General features: G+C 58.0%; 2 protein-coding genes across 3 annotated transcripts; both read right to left on the reverse strand.

Annotated features, from left to right (window-relative positions):
• Nucleotides 1-495: 495 nt before the first annotated feature.
• Nucleotides 496-6,641, reverse strand: CTSS (cathepsin S). Of its 2 annotated transcripts, none has more exons than XM_063357407.1 (8): nucleotides 5,831-6,641; nucleotides 4,422-4,635; nucleotides 4,044-4,166; nucleotides 3,328-3,477; nucleotides 3,030-3,254; nucleotides 1,775-1,940; nucleotides 1,451-1,553; nucleotides 496-1,004 (listed from the first exon to the last, which is right to left on the reverse strand). In XM_063357407.1, the coding sequence occupies exons 2-8, from the start codon at nucleotides 4,545-4,547 to the stop codon at nucleotides 905-907; spliced, it is 993 nt and encodes a 330-aa protein (XP_063213477.1). In that variant the 5' UTR covers nucleotides 4,548-4,635; nucleotides 5,831-6,641; the 3' UTR covers nucleotides 496-904. The 2 variants fall into 2 exon arrangements, with proteins under 2 accessions (XP_063213477.1, XP_063213476.1); XM_063357406.1 differs by lacking the exon at nucleotides 5,831-6,641 and adding an exon at nucleotides 5,277-5,791.
• A 2,602-nt stretch (nucleotides 6,642-9,243) lies between these two features.
• CTSK (cathepsin K) lies at nucleotides 9,244-12,574 on the reverse strand. Its single transcript, XM_063357401.1, has 8 exons — nucleotides 12,243-12,574; nucleotides 11,242-11,368; nucleotides 10,992-11,114; nucleotides 10,538-10,693; nucleotides 10,249-10,467; nucleotides 9,972-10,137; nucleotides 9,759-9,864; nucleotides 9,244-9,680 (listed from the first exon to the last, which is right to left on the reverse strand). The coding sequence occupies exons 1-8, from the start codon at nucleotides 12,572-12,574 to the stop codon at nucleotides 9,581-9,583; spliced, it is 1,329 nt and encodes a 442-aa protein (XP_063213471.1). The 3' UTR covers nucleotides 9,244-9,580.
• Between the last annotated feature and the right edge of the window lie 767 nt (nucleotides 12,575-13,341).

Genomic DNA, 13,341 nt, shown 5'->3' on the forward strand with positions numbered 1-13,341 from the left:
TTCAATTCCCCCGCCTTCCCCAAGGTGGCAGTGCCACCTCAGGCCAGCGCTAAAGCCCAACGTTTAGCGCCCAACTCCACGTCGAAGGTCATTCTCTTCTGTTTTTTCTGCTGAAACAAACTGTAAGACTCTTTTGAAAGCCCGTAGTAAACCCATAAACGTGCAGAAAAAGGGTTGGCGAATTCGCAGTCCCAACCAAAAGTTTTACCGTGGAAACCTTCATCCTTCGGCATCGGTTTTACCATCGCTGCCGGAAACAAGCGGCGTGGTCGGCCGATGGGTTACCAAGTTATATTTCAAGCATCATCACCCTAAGAACTTATTTTTGGTCCGTAGCCTCAGTTCCTAAATCAGCCATCGTCTGGGGAGAAGCGTCATTTGCGGAGAGGTTTTATCAGCGGAGCGTACACGGGGCGGCACTGCCGGACGTGACATTCGCTGGACATCTGCAATTCCCTCTGCCACCCCTTCCTGCCTCCAGAGACCAAATATCGGACCTTTGGGCAGTGAAACCCATCTTTTATTTTTCAAAGAAATTCTGCAGTTTCATCCCCGTCACACCGCGATACAACGATACCTGCGCCACCGTAGCGGTACTCAATGCTAAACTGGGGAGAGGAAACCACGACCTCCGTTATAACGGTGGGTAGCGCCATTTTATTCCGGGGAAAAAAAAAAACAACTTTCCCCCCCCGCCCCAAAAGAAGTCACTAGGTACCTGTAAATCATATTCCAAAATTCTCCCGTGCCAAGGACCCCCCTCCCAGCCTGTAGGACAGGCCGATCTAAGAGGACGGTGCCCACAGAGCCGGGAAATGATTCTTGAAGTTAGCAGATCCACGCAAGCGTCGCATCAGTGGGTTAGCTGAAGCCTCGGGACTCCTCTCTGAAGCACGGGGCCCGTCTATATCAGGGGGTAAGAGGCGTAGCTGGCGATGCCGCAGTGGTTCGCGTGGTTCCTCGACATGCGGATGTAGCCCCCGTCACCGAAATTCACGCCCCAACTTTTGGGCCAGGAAACAAATAAGACAGAGATGAGAAAAATTCTATTCCTTTCTCTGGGAGCGAAGCAGCAGCTTTATCAGCATCTCCCAGCATCAAAGTGTGTCCACGAACCGCTTCATGGGATCTCGAATCCTGTCTTGTGGCAACGCTCATCAACATAAAGGGAACTTAAAGCGAGCGTTGGTGTCTTTGAAATGCATTTAGAGTTCCTTCACGCTCTAGGATGGCATAAAGGCGCTTTATCATGGCTAAACGTGAATCCCTGGATTTATTCTCCTTGTACGAGCACCCAACCGATCTCCCTCCCATCTGTATAAATATTGGTCATTACAAAATCCCGAGGGTGTCAGGTCAAGCAGCGGGAGGTTCTCTTGGAGAAGCCTTTCCCTATAGACAGTGATCACACAGAGAGCAGGAGTTCGGTGTCGTACGGCCGTGCCTTTACCTGTTTTTCACCAGCCAGTAATCCTTATCATTTAGAGTGCCGTAGCCGATGACGAGGACTCCGTGATTCACCTCCTGCGTGCACCGGGGGTCATCGTACACACCTGGAAAAAAGGTGTTTGGAAGCGTGTCATCAGACCACAAAACTTCGTCTTTGTGTCCAAGCCAACCTTCAGCGTAGTCACTACCGCTACTGTCTTAGGCACTGCCATACTGATGCCTTCATCCAGGAATGAAGCCCCAAATTCCACCAAATTTCCTTAAGTTTTACATGCAGAAAGACACAGAAGACTGTGAGGACAATCTCCGGGATAAAAGGACATACCTGACCTGTACAAGAAGAAGGTGGGCTGGGTGGCGTCAATGGCGACAGAGACGGGTCCAATGTTGGCTACAGCATCCTTCAGGGCTGTTTCGTTGGCGTAGGGGAGCTCGACGTACTTGGAACAAGTGGCGGCTCGCGTGGAAGCGTTGTATTGACACGTCCCGTTCTGGTAGGAACAAGGGGGAGTTGAGAAGAGGAGCATGAAGAATCCCCCAGGAACATCTCAAGGCTTTCAGGTAGGCATTTTCTCTCAGTCCTCTCTTACCCTGTGCCACCCTGTTCTTCGCTCTTTTTTGACCGCCATTTTTGGATTACGGAAGAGATGGCTGGAAGGACCTGGCGAGACCATCTCATCCATCTCACCTCCCCCCCACCAAGAACAGAACAGAATTCTCTGCCTTTTTTCTAGAAACCTCCGATGACAACACTTCTACCACGTCCCTAGAGAAGCTGTCCTTGCTTCCTCATCCTTCCCAGCAGAAGGCTCCTCCTCATGTTTAACCTACATTTCTTCTACTGTCAATTAAGGCCATGGCTTCTCATTCTCCCTCTGGACACAGAGAACAGAGTCTTTTGTCTCTGTAGCCACCCTACGCCTGTTTGAAGACTTGTGTTCCGCTTCTCTTTCTTGGACTGAGCCGCTGGTGCTTCCACCCGTTTCCATAGACTGCATTTCAAGACACCAGGTCGTTTCAGGGCATCTCTTGTCTCTGGCCACCAAGACTTTTTTAGGATCTTTATTTTCTGATGGCTCTTTCCCTGTGACCTGGCAGCAGTCGTACACCATCTGTTACAGGCAACGTTTAAAAAAAGAATTGCATGAACATCGTTCACTGGAAACCTCTGCCCACTGCGACGGCAGAAATACCAACATCCCATTTTTCAACTACAGAAGGTGGAATGATACAGAGAGCTGAGAACAGGACCCAAGGCTCCCGTCCCATTTTTCCCCTTCCGTGTAGGACGTTGCCTAATAATTTACGTAGGACAGAAATAACCATGTAGAAATTCTGGCTCCCAGTCCAGTCATTCGCCTATGAGAAAAAAGAAGTCTAAAGGTCCCTTCCCTGGGTCTGAAAGAATCAGCTGCAGAGGCTGAGAAGATGACACGAGACCGGTAGAAACCAAGACAGAGGGAAACCGGTGGGAGAGGAGGAGAAGGGTGTCTACGCAGGAGAGCAGAACGGATGGCCACCTTGCTTCCATGCTCATGTGTCTCTCTGCAGACGACGAGCTCTCCAGGTGTGACACCTACCTGTGCCGTGTAGGGGTAGGACTCATCCGAGTCAATCCCTTCATTGTCGATGATGTACTGGAAAGCGTTGGTCATGAAACCTCCGCTGCAGCCTTTGTTCCCGTACATCATGGAGCAGTCAATGAGGTTCTGGGCGCTCAGGGACACCAACTTCCCCGTCTTCAGCTTCACCTGGGCTTCCAGGGCTCCCACGGCGCTGAACGCCCAGCACGACCCACAGGCGCCCTGCAAAAGCCCTCGAGATGCTCAGACCAAGCAAAGGACCAAGACGTGGGGAGGCACAGACAGAGCTTCGTACCTGGTTCTTCACATCCGTGACGCATCCCTTCTCCCTCCAGTCCACCGTGTCTGGGACTTCGCCGCCAGGCCGTGGTTGGTACGTGGAGACCCGGTTTGGCCGAGGAACAACGTGCAGCCCAGTTAGCAAAGCCGCCACGTCCTCGCGGGTCTGGTGGGAAAAGAAAAGACCATCTCACCATCTCCTTGTCGCTGGCAAGTCCTACCCTGGGTGTGTCGGAGGTGGAGGGGGATTTCCCTTGACCAGGTTGAGCTGCAAGAGTTAGCGGGTTTGGGGAGTCCTTGGCTTTTTGATTTTTTACGCTTCATTTCTAGCCGTTCATCAGAAAGGGCGAGAAAAAGAAAACACAAAGCTTTAACTCCAGCACCAAAAGCCCCTAGAAGCTGGCGCGTTTCGTGAAACGCCACGACAACCTCAGGACGTTGAAGAGGGACGATTGGCAAATACGTATAATGAGCAGGACCAGGTCCGCGCACCCCAACCGCGGCATGAAGGAGTGATTTCCTCAGGCCAGGTTGCCTCATGCCGGTAGGTCGAGCACAGGAATGTCTGAGCAGTTTGTCCACGGGTGCCGAGTCCACGAGAAGAGTTGTTGGGCTGGGAAGGGTTGTCGGGAGATTTTCCACCCCTGACCCATTTATACTTTTTATTAAATTGACCTCGCGGGTAATTAGAGACATAGACAGGCCCCTTCTCAGCAGGGCGCCGGCACCTACCATGTCTGCCAGGTGGTTCATGCCCAGCTGGTAGGAGTGCAGCCCCAGGGACTGCTCCAGATTGTGCAGCGTCACCAGGCGCAGGTTCCTCTCCCACGTCACGCGCCGGACCCCTTCCTCTTTCTGAAATCAACCACAGCCCCGTGACGTGCGGCAACGGCCCCGGCAGCCCTTTCACTCCGCTTTATCCCCCCCAAAGTTGTCAGAAATCCCCGACGAACCCCCATTGGAAACCAGCAGAGGTCCGAAGCGCTGTCGGCTCTTCTCCCTGACGGTCATCCCTGGAGCAGCACCCACCACATCATCAGCACCCACCACATCATCAGCACCCACCACATCATCAGCACCCACCACTCCTCCACCACCACCCCCAAGTACCTCATGCTGGTACTCCTTGCCGTAGGTTTTCTTCCAGAGCTGCCAGTGCCAGTCCAGCGCGGGGTCGGGGTGTCCCAGTGCCACCGCAAGCACGGCCAGGAAGGCGACGGCAGCCAGCAGCTCCATCCCGCTCAGCTGGGATCGGGGAGTCGGAGCGACACACGGCACTACGCGCTGGGAGCCGAGGGCTCGGAGCTGGAGCCGCGCTTGACCCCTTAGTGACAAATCCGGTTTGGTGAGGGAGGCAGAAGGGTGATGACATCCCTGACCCGTGCTCCCTGCCGTGCCCTCCGCGGGGTTTCTACACCCGGTGATGCCACCAGCTCCTCTCCTGCCTGCCCAGACAAGCTCCCCGCAGCGCTGCCCGCCCCACTCGCCTGCTGCGTACCCCCAACCCCAGCCAGAAAAATCCCATCCAGGACTCGGGAATTTCCCTCTGGGTGGGGGGGAGGTGTGTGGGGGGGGAAGTCTGCTGGCCCCAAGCCCTGGCCGCGCGGACACTGACACGCAGGGACGCATCCACGTCTCGCCTCCCGGTTCCACCCTGCCCGAGAAACCCTCCCCAAGGAGGCTGCTCAAAACAGCGCCTGGTTTTGACAAACCCGTGTTTTCCAGCACCTTAAAAAGCAAAAAAAAAAAAAAAAAATAAAAAAAAAAATATCCTGTTTTCATCCGGTGGATGTCCACCATGAGGATGGGCTACTACGTACGATTCAACTACCCCCAGAGGGCTTGGAGGAGATTAGAGAGAAAATGGAGTCAGAGTCAACATCGAAATACCGTTCCTTCAAGTTTTACTTCCTCAAAGCTCAGTCCTCCCAGAGGGGGGTTAAAATACAAAAGCACCCAAGGTACCTGAAAAGGCTTCGTCTGGTGGTGGGCACTGACGCTCAGCTCGCCGGCAGCGCGTGTAGGGGGTAGGAGGGATGCTGGGGACAAAGCCAGCGTGTCCCCGCTGTCAGGACGCCCCCGACCTTCAGCACACGGCGGTTGCAACTCGTCGGGCAAATCACGAGTCAGGAAATGAGGAAATGCTCTGATTTTCGTTTTCACTTAAGCTGGGAACTGGGCTTGCCGTGCCGGTCTCAGGGTGATTTGAAGCAGGACCCTCAAATACTATCAGGAAATGATCGCAGCTGAGAAAGTTTCCTTTTTCCGGCACCCCAAGAACGAACGGCCAGGCTCTCATGGAGGTTTTTGTGGCTTGTGGGGCCAGCGGGCAGGAGCAGGGCTCCCACCGACGAGATTTTTGCAGTTTTTTGCCTTGGTGCTGAGCTAAGTGACAGGATGCAGTCAAGCACGGCGCCTCGCTACTGGTTTGAACTGGGTAGACCTGAGCTCCCGTCTCAGCAGTGTAGCAACCAGACCAAAACCAGCTCTTAGGAAAAAAAAAACCAAACAAACCAAACCTGCATTTATTCCCTTGTCTGTGGAGCAGCAGAGAGAGGAAGACGTGGCCGGACTACGGTCACGCGATGGAGCTGATCTGGCCCACCTCAGTGCTGCGCGGACAGCAGGAGACCCGTTTAATGGACATTACGTCGCCGTCAGGCCGAAAAGGTGGCCAGCAAAGTCTCCGCTGCCTGGAAATCCCGCTCCGGCCTCTTCTCAGGGCATCTCCGGGTTCCACGAAGGACAGCCAGGCAGGAGGGCGAGTTTCTCACCGCTACAAAGCATCACGGGATGTAAAATGGCTGCAAGAAACCATCGTCTAAGAGAAAAGGAGGAAACAAAACTGTGTCTCAAGAGCTTTGAAGATGCAGCTGAGTCATTTTCTAAAAAGCTGGCAGAGATTGCGAGAGCGAGCAATGACAACAGAGAGCCCTCCACCTAAATAACTGGAATAACTCCCAACGGATTATCCCTTGTTAATGGCTACGTCTCCCTGGGGAGGGGGAATGCGCTGGCCATCAAGACGCTTGAACAAGCCAACAGGGCGGCCGCTCCTCGTTTCTGCTGCCGATCTGTGGGAAGGCGGTGGCATTCTCGGAGGAGGGAAGGCCGGAGGGGAGCGGGGCAGCGTCTCGGGAGCTCATCCCGGTGCGGGGGAACCCCTCCGGATCGGGGGGTGGACACCGGAGCTGGCAACACCCCAACGCTTCCCCGGGTTCCTCGCCGTCCGGTGACCGAAATGCGCACCCCAACTTTCGGAAGAGGAAAGAAGCAAAAATTAGACAACGGTGGGGGTAACTGCCTCCTTCCGCACCACCCCTCACCCTCACTTTTTTCCCCTCCCCATCCCCTTTTTTAAGTTTTTTGTTTTTGTTTTTTTTGTTTTGTTTTGGTTTTTGTTTTGTTTTTTTTTTTTCAACTCGCGCTTCCTCCCCGGCAGCCACCGGAATAGCCAAATTTGCATCTTTTGGCCAAAAAAGGCTGAAAACCTCTGGCTTCCCTGCCGGATTTCGCTGCCACTAACTCTTCTAAGGGGGAAGCCGCGGAAAAGCACATCTTTTCTACGTGCTGGAGAGAGTCGAAACCACCAGGGAAATACCAGATAAAGGTGAATGAATTAGTTTTGTATACTAAAAATACATTATATATATGTTATTTTAAATCCTACCAAGGCCAGAGATGAGAGACAGGAGGAAACTGGTGGGTTTTAGCCCAGCCCTGACACGAGGATAAAGGAGTTTTGCTGACAGAAGTGCCCACAGTTTGGGTTTTTTTGTTGTTGTTTTTTAAAAAAAAAAAGATAATGGTTTCAATCGGTGAACGTGGCTTTGCTGACAGCGCAGTTTGGGTATTTTTTTCCAGAGATGCGTCTGTCCGAGCAGGACCCCGATTTCAACACTTTGTTTCTTCTTGTTCTGCATTTGGAACAGTGGAAAAAAAACAAAACAACACGTTCCCAAACAGATTTTACCGCAAGGGGCACCCGGCTGCGATGACCCTCGAGGCTGCGCCTCCGAACTGGCTGGAGGAGGGGGTTTCACCAGCACGTCCCCAGAACAAACCAGTTCGGTTCCTCAGCCAAGAACCACCAGCCCCTTGTGCTGACCCAGACCCAGGAAGGCTGGAAACCCTGGAGTTTCCCGCAGAGCAGAAATCCCATTTTTGGAGCCAGCACCGAGGAATCAGGGCGGGAGCGTTTTGGGTGACGTACGTGGGTTGGGGTTTGCAGGGCTCCATCAAGGGCCCTTCTCACCGGGGTTGTGATGGAGCTGAGCCCTAAAAACACCCCAATAAAGCTGACGGGCACCGAGAAGCGCTTTGCTGGCAGGTCTTTGGAAGCTCTGTGCCCCTGGGAGCGGAGCCCGGAAGGAAAAGCTGCCGAGGGACTGGGTTTGCCGTACCTGTTTTTCACGAGCCAACGGTCCTCCCCGTCCCAGGATCCGCGGCCGACGACGAGCACGGCCTGATCCACCGCCTGGGAGCAGCTCGGGTCACAGGAGGTACCTGGAAGGCGTTCGGAAACGGCTTTTGGTCAACTAGCCCTAAGTCACTGCCCAAATGGGAATTCAAGTCACTCTTCGGGAGGCGTCACCGGCGCCAAGAACAAGGGCAACCCGAGCTAAAGGCGAGGCAAAGCTGAAATAATTCCTATTTAAGGGAGCTGGGTCACGGGAAGGAAAGCGCAGCCCTTTCTTGTGATGCCCTGGGAGACCCACCAGCTTCGTAGAAGAAGAAAGTGGGCTGACGGGCGTCGATGCTGACGGAGTCGGACCCCACGTTGGCCATGGCATCCTTCAGCATGGCTTCATCACCGTGCGGCCGCTCGACGTACCGGGAACGTGTGGCTGCTGACAATGCTGGGTCGTACCGGCACGCGCCATCCCGGGAAACCAAGGTGAGGGGCAAAACGCATCAGATCTTGCCCAGGGTCCTGCTCTGCTTGAGTCAGAACCGACACTCACGGCATCAAATACAGCCAAATCCACGGTTTTCCAAAGGGGATTTCCTCTGGAAGCAACAGGACTATGAATTCCTCCATTCTAAGCTGAGCCAACCTGAGCGTGGCCAACCTGAGCCCCGTGGGGGCAGGACGCGCCCGAGTCAATCCCGTGGGAGCCGCTGGAGGAGGAAACGGTCCCGTTTCACTCTCTTTTCGCGACGTTCTGGTTTTGAACAACCCCGACAGCGCGGCCCCCCCCGATGAATTAACCGGCGCCCCTCATCCTCTCCATCGCCCGGCCGGGCCCTTCGCCACCCGGGTCTTGGTGGGCGGAGAGTGGGGAGAAAGGAACTTACAGGTGTGAGTGAAAATAATAAATAATAAAAAATTAAAATGAACTTGTTTTGAAGCGTCTAAACTTTACGGTGCGCGAGTTTTTAAAGGAAATATCACCTTCCCTTCCTGTTAGGGCTGGCCCTGAGCTTTGCTGCGGTCATTTCTTGATCCGTAGCGTTAAAGGGGCGCTTGGGTTTGGGTTTTTGGGGTGACGCGGGATTTTGGCTGCAAAACGCCCCCCAGCCCCGGCACAAAGCTTTGCCCCGAAGCCGCGGCGCTGCACCTACAGCAGCTGTTAATTCCTTGCTCCGTTTTCTTCCTCCTTCACCCCTCCCATGTTTCTTCGCCCTGTTCCAGGGGTCCTGCGAAACCAGCTGGGACTTTGCAAAAAGACCCAGCAGCATCTTCTCTCCCGCTTTGCCCCGGTGCCGGCCGTCTTTTGCCGTCGGCTCCTGCCCCTTTGGAAAAGGGAAGGACTTTTCCACCACTGCGGCCCCTTCCCCCCACACAGCAAACCAGCCCGAGTGGTTATTCCCAACAGTGTTTATTTTAAAAATAAAGTCGTATCGTTCTCTACGGCCCCCACTGGGATCCGAGCTGCGGGGGAGAGAGACCCATGCTCTCCACGGGGGATATTCCACCTGCCTGGGATTTCCCCGTGCACCCGCGTTCCCGGAGGCAGAGGCCGATGTGGGACCTGTTTGCACAAGTGTCTCCGGACGGATCAGACTCTCTGGAGCCGGCCAAGCCCGACCCCGGGAAGGCAGAACCCGGCACAGGAGTCCCAGGAAAACAAGAGTTGGGGGGATCTCATCGCACTGTTCATCCGCAGCCGGAGGTCTCTCCCCTCTCCCCGGGGGAAGATTTCTCATGGGGAGGCGGAGATTTTCCCCCCCGGAGAGATGTCGGCTTCAGCGACGGGAAGCAAAAAGGCCGGGTGTGAAGGCGGGGAAGGGGGGAGGCTGCTGGACGCGGCGCGGGCCAGGAGCGCTCACATCTTGGGGAAGCTGGCGAGGTTGGCGACGCCGCAGGCGTTGTTCATGTTGCGTGCCAAGAGGACGTAGCCCTTGTTGCCCCACTCCTCGCCCCAGCTGTGGGGAGCAAAGGCAGAGCCTGAGCCACCGGCAAACCCCGGCCCGGTGAGGAGCAGCCGCGCCGTCCCGCCATACCTGTTCTTGATGATCCAGTGCTTGGTGCCCTTCTGCGTGCCGTAGCCCACCGCCAGCACCGCGTGGTTGATGTTCTCAGCGTTGCAGCTCTCGTCGTAGTACACACCTGGGGGACAGGACGGTCGGTTACACTCTGGATAAACCACCTGGCCCTGCCTCAGTTTCCCCGGGCTGCACCAGAGGGGGTTGCCCCCCCACCTCCCAGCCCCTCACCGCGGCTGTAGAACTGGAAGGAGGGCAGGCTGGCGTCAATGCCCACGGAGACGGGTCCAATCCTGGCCACAGCCCGCTTCAAAGCTTTCTCGTTGCCTTCAGGGATCTCCCGGTAGCCGCGGCACTTGGCCGCCTTCCCGGTGGGGCTGTACATGCAGCTCTCGTCCTGCGCGGGACCAGCAGGGTCCAGGTGAGATGGGGATGGGAGAGCAGTCGGGGGGGGCAGATGGAGACCTTACCCGCCCGCGCACCCCCCCGCCCCCCCCCAGCGCCACACCTGGCCGATGTAGGGGTAGGCGTCCTCCGAGTCGATGCCGCGGTTCTGCCGGACGTACTCAAAGGCGTTGGTCATGTAGCCGCCGCCGCAGCCGTCGTTGTTGGCCACGCAATCCACCAGGTTCTGGGGGCTGAGGGAGAGCAGCTTCCCCGTCTTCCGCTTCAGCTGCCCCTCCAGCGCGCCCACCGAGCTGAATGCCCAGCACGAGCCGCACTGGCCCTGTGGGGACACAATGGGTGACACCGGGGTGCCACCCTGTTCTGGGCACCCCCGAGAGCACCCTGCTTACCTGGTTCTTGACGGGCGTCACGTAGCCTTTCCTCCTCCAGTCCACGGCAGGCGGGGCTCTCTCGGTCCAGTCGGGGACGTAGAGCGTCTCGTTGCGACGTGGGCGATCGCGGGGCACCTTCAAACCCGTCATCGTCCTCACCACCTCCTCGCTGGTCTGGGGAAGGAACCCGGGGCAGATAGGTGCAGCACTGGGGCAGGAGGATGTCCCCAGGGCAGGAGGATGTCCTCAGATTGGGATGCTGGGGCAGGAGGATGTCCCCAGGGGGACATGCTGGGGTAGGAGGACGTCCCCAGGGCAGGAGGATGTCCCCAGGGGGACATGCTAGGGCATGAGGACATCCCCAGGGCAGGAGGACACCCCCAGGGTGGGATACTGGGGCATGAGGATATCCCAAAGGGTGTTTTGTTCCCTCTCTCCCACCCCAGTGACGTCCCACCCCAGTGACACTCACCATGTCACCCAGGTGGTTCATGGCCAGCTCGAAGGTGTGGACGCCCAGCGCGTGCTCCAGGTTGTGGCTGTTGATGTACTTGAGGTTCTTCTCCCAGATCAGCCTCCGTGCCACCTCGTCCACCTGCACCACGGGGCGAGATGGCGCTGGGTCCTCCCCATGGCCCCCCCCCACCACTGTGGGGACACCCTCAAGGGACACCAGCCCCACGGGGACATCACCAGGGTGGTGCCAGGCTCCCCTCCCATACCTTGCCGTTGTACTGCTTGCGATAGGTTTTCTTCCACAGGTCCCACTGGGCGTCCAGCTCCCGCTCAGGGTGTAGCTGGGCCACCACCGCGGGGACCAGCAGGGCCAGCAGCGTGGGCCACCACATCCTGGGCAACGGGGACAGAGACTGAGCCTAGGGGGCCTGAGCTGGGGGACAGGGCCCTGCACTCGCAACCATGCCAGGCTCTAGGGGACTGGGACCCCGTGCCCACCCCAGCGCTGGGCTACAGGGGCCAGGACCCCGCGTCCATCCCGTTTCCCGACCACGGGGACCACCGCGCACCCCAGTATCGAGCCACGAGGCACCGGGACCCCAGACCTCCCCTGGTAATGGGCTGGGGGAGGCCAGAATCCTGCACCCACCCCCAATTCCAGGCCATAGGAACCAGCACCCCCTGCCCTCCCTGGTTTGGGGGCAGGGATCCCACCCTGTTTTGGGGGCCGGGGGGGGGGGCCAGGACCCCCTGCCCACCCACTTTGAGGGCCGGGACACCGCCGCAGGCAGTGCTGGCTGGGTGCAGGCATCACATGAGCCGGGACAGCTGGTTCCCATCACCGCTGGCACCGTTCCCGCAGCCCCGGGGAAACGAGTTTTTGGGGTGCAGGGAGCAGGGGGGGAATCTCGGGGTGGGGTGGGGGGGGAACCCAGGGGGAGATCAAGGGGGAACCCGGGCATCCTGCCCCCTCCTGCGCTTTATCCACTCGCCCCCGGCATCCGCTTGCTCGCCAGACCCCCAGAGTAGAGCAGAGCAGAGATGGGGACACCAGCCTGAGCCTGTGCCCACAGCCCTGCTGGACACGTCGTGCCTCAGTTTCCCCTTTCACACCTCTAAAGGTCCCAACGCTGCCATACCAGACCCTATTCCCCCCCCCCCACTCACTGGGGTCCAGTTTCCTGGGGCAAAAGCCCCCCGAGCGCCCCAGCAAGGCCTCGCTGGGTCTCCTGGCCCCCCAAGGGCCCACCCCTCCCATGCCGCTTACCCCAGCATCGCGCTCTCGACAGGGGAACGGCACAGTCCGGGGGATGCGGCTGCTGCGTCTGCAGCTCTTTTATGCCGCTGGATTGAGGAAGTTACGAGGCAGCTGGAAAATTTTGGCAGTCGCCCGGGTCTGCACAGGGCTGGAGGGAAGGAGGGGACGGGTGGCGGAGGGGGGGGACACGCAGCAGTGGCTCCCTCCCGGCTCCACGTGATGCTGCAGGGCTGAGCTGAGTCAGCCCCAGCTCTGGAATCTGCCCCGGGGACATCCTCTTGCCCCAGCACCCCCCCCCGGGGACACCCTTCTGCCCCAGGGATGTCCTCGTGTCCCAGCATCCCACCTTGGGGACAGCCTCCTGCCCTGGGGACATCCTCCTGCCCCAGGGTCACCCTCCTGCCCCATGACTGAGGGGCTGCTTGTTCCCAGGAGACCCCTATTCCCGCCCCCCCCCCAGCAGCCCAGGGAGGGCCGAGCACCGACCGCTTCGGCAGAGGCACTACGTGGCAGGATCAGACCCTCCCCAGCATCCTCATCTCTGTCCCTAATGTCCCCAACCCAGGACTGCCTCCCCTGCCACCTCCTGTCAGCACAGGATTTGGCCACCCCATGGCCAGTTCCGGGGTCACAGGTAGGGCGCGGGGGGACCAGGCTTCTCCCCAAGCCCCAGCACCAGGGGAAGCTGGGCCAGACGGTGCTTTCTGCGGTGACTGTCACGGCGTCACGCGGCTCCCGCCAGGACAACTCAGAAAACCTTGTTCACTGCCTGGAAGATCCCGGTGGCATCAGTCCCGTCCCAGACACGCCACACTGGGGACATCATCATCACCCAGCCGTGGGTACAAGGATGGACTGTCCCGGGGAGCCACGGGCAGAGCTAAGGGGATGGGAGAAGCACGGAGGCAGGGATGGAGACCGGAGCCACCCCTAACCTCCACCCGTGTCACCCCATCACCGCAGGGTCCCCGGGGAGAGGGACCCGCACCCCATGCCCGAGCTCACCCTTCCCGGCTGCCGAGAAAGCGGGGGCTGAGTCAGCCCAGGGCTCTGCCATGGACTCACTGTCCCGAGCACGGGGCCCTGACTCGGCTGCGTGTGACCCAGC

Source organism: Chroicocephalus ridibundus, chromosome 21 (genome assembly GCF_963924245.1).
Source record: "Chroicocephalus ridibundus chromosome 21, bChrRid1.1, whole genome shotgun sequence".
Taxonomy (NCBI): Eukaryota; Metazoa; Chordata; class Aves; order Charadriiformes; family Laridae; genus Chroicocephalus; species Chroicocephalus ridibundus.

Coding starts and splice junctions, on each gene's coding strand:
- CTSS (XM_063357407.1), bottom strand. CDS start 4,547: ATGGAGCTGCTGGCTGCCGTCGCCTTCCTGGCCGTGCTTGCGGTGGCA. Junction 3,478..4,043: donor TGAACCACCTGGCAGACATG/GTAGGTGCCGGC, acceptor TTTTCCCACCAG/ACCCGCGAGGACGTGGCGGC. Junction 1,554..1,774: donor CTTCTTCTTGTACAGGTCAG/GTATGTCCTTTT, acceptor CCTTTTTTCCAG/GTGTGTACGATGACCCCCGG.
- CTSK (XM_063357401.1), bottom strand. CDS start 12,574: ATGCTGGGACACGAGGACATCCCTGGGGCAGAAGGGTGTCCCCGGGGG. Junction 11,115..11,241: donor GCAAGCAGTACAACGGCAAG/GTATGGGAGGGG, acceptor CCCGTGGTGCAG/GTGGACGAGGTGGCACGGAG. Junction 10,468..10,537: donor TGACGCCCGTCAAGAACCAG/GTAAGCAGGGTG, acceptor GTGTCCCCACAG/GGCCAGTGCGGCTCGTGCTG.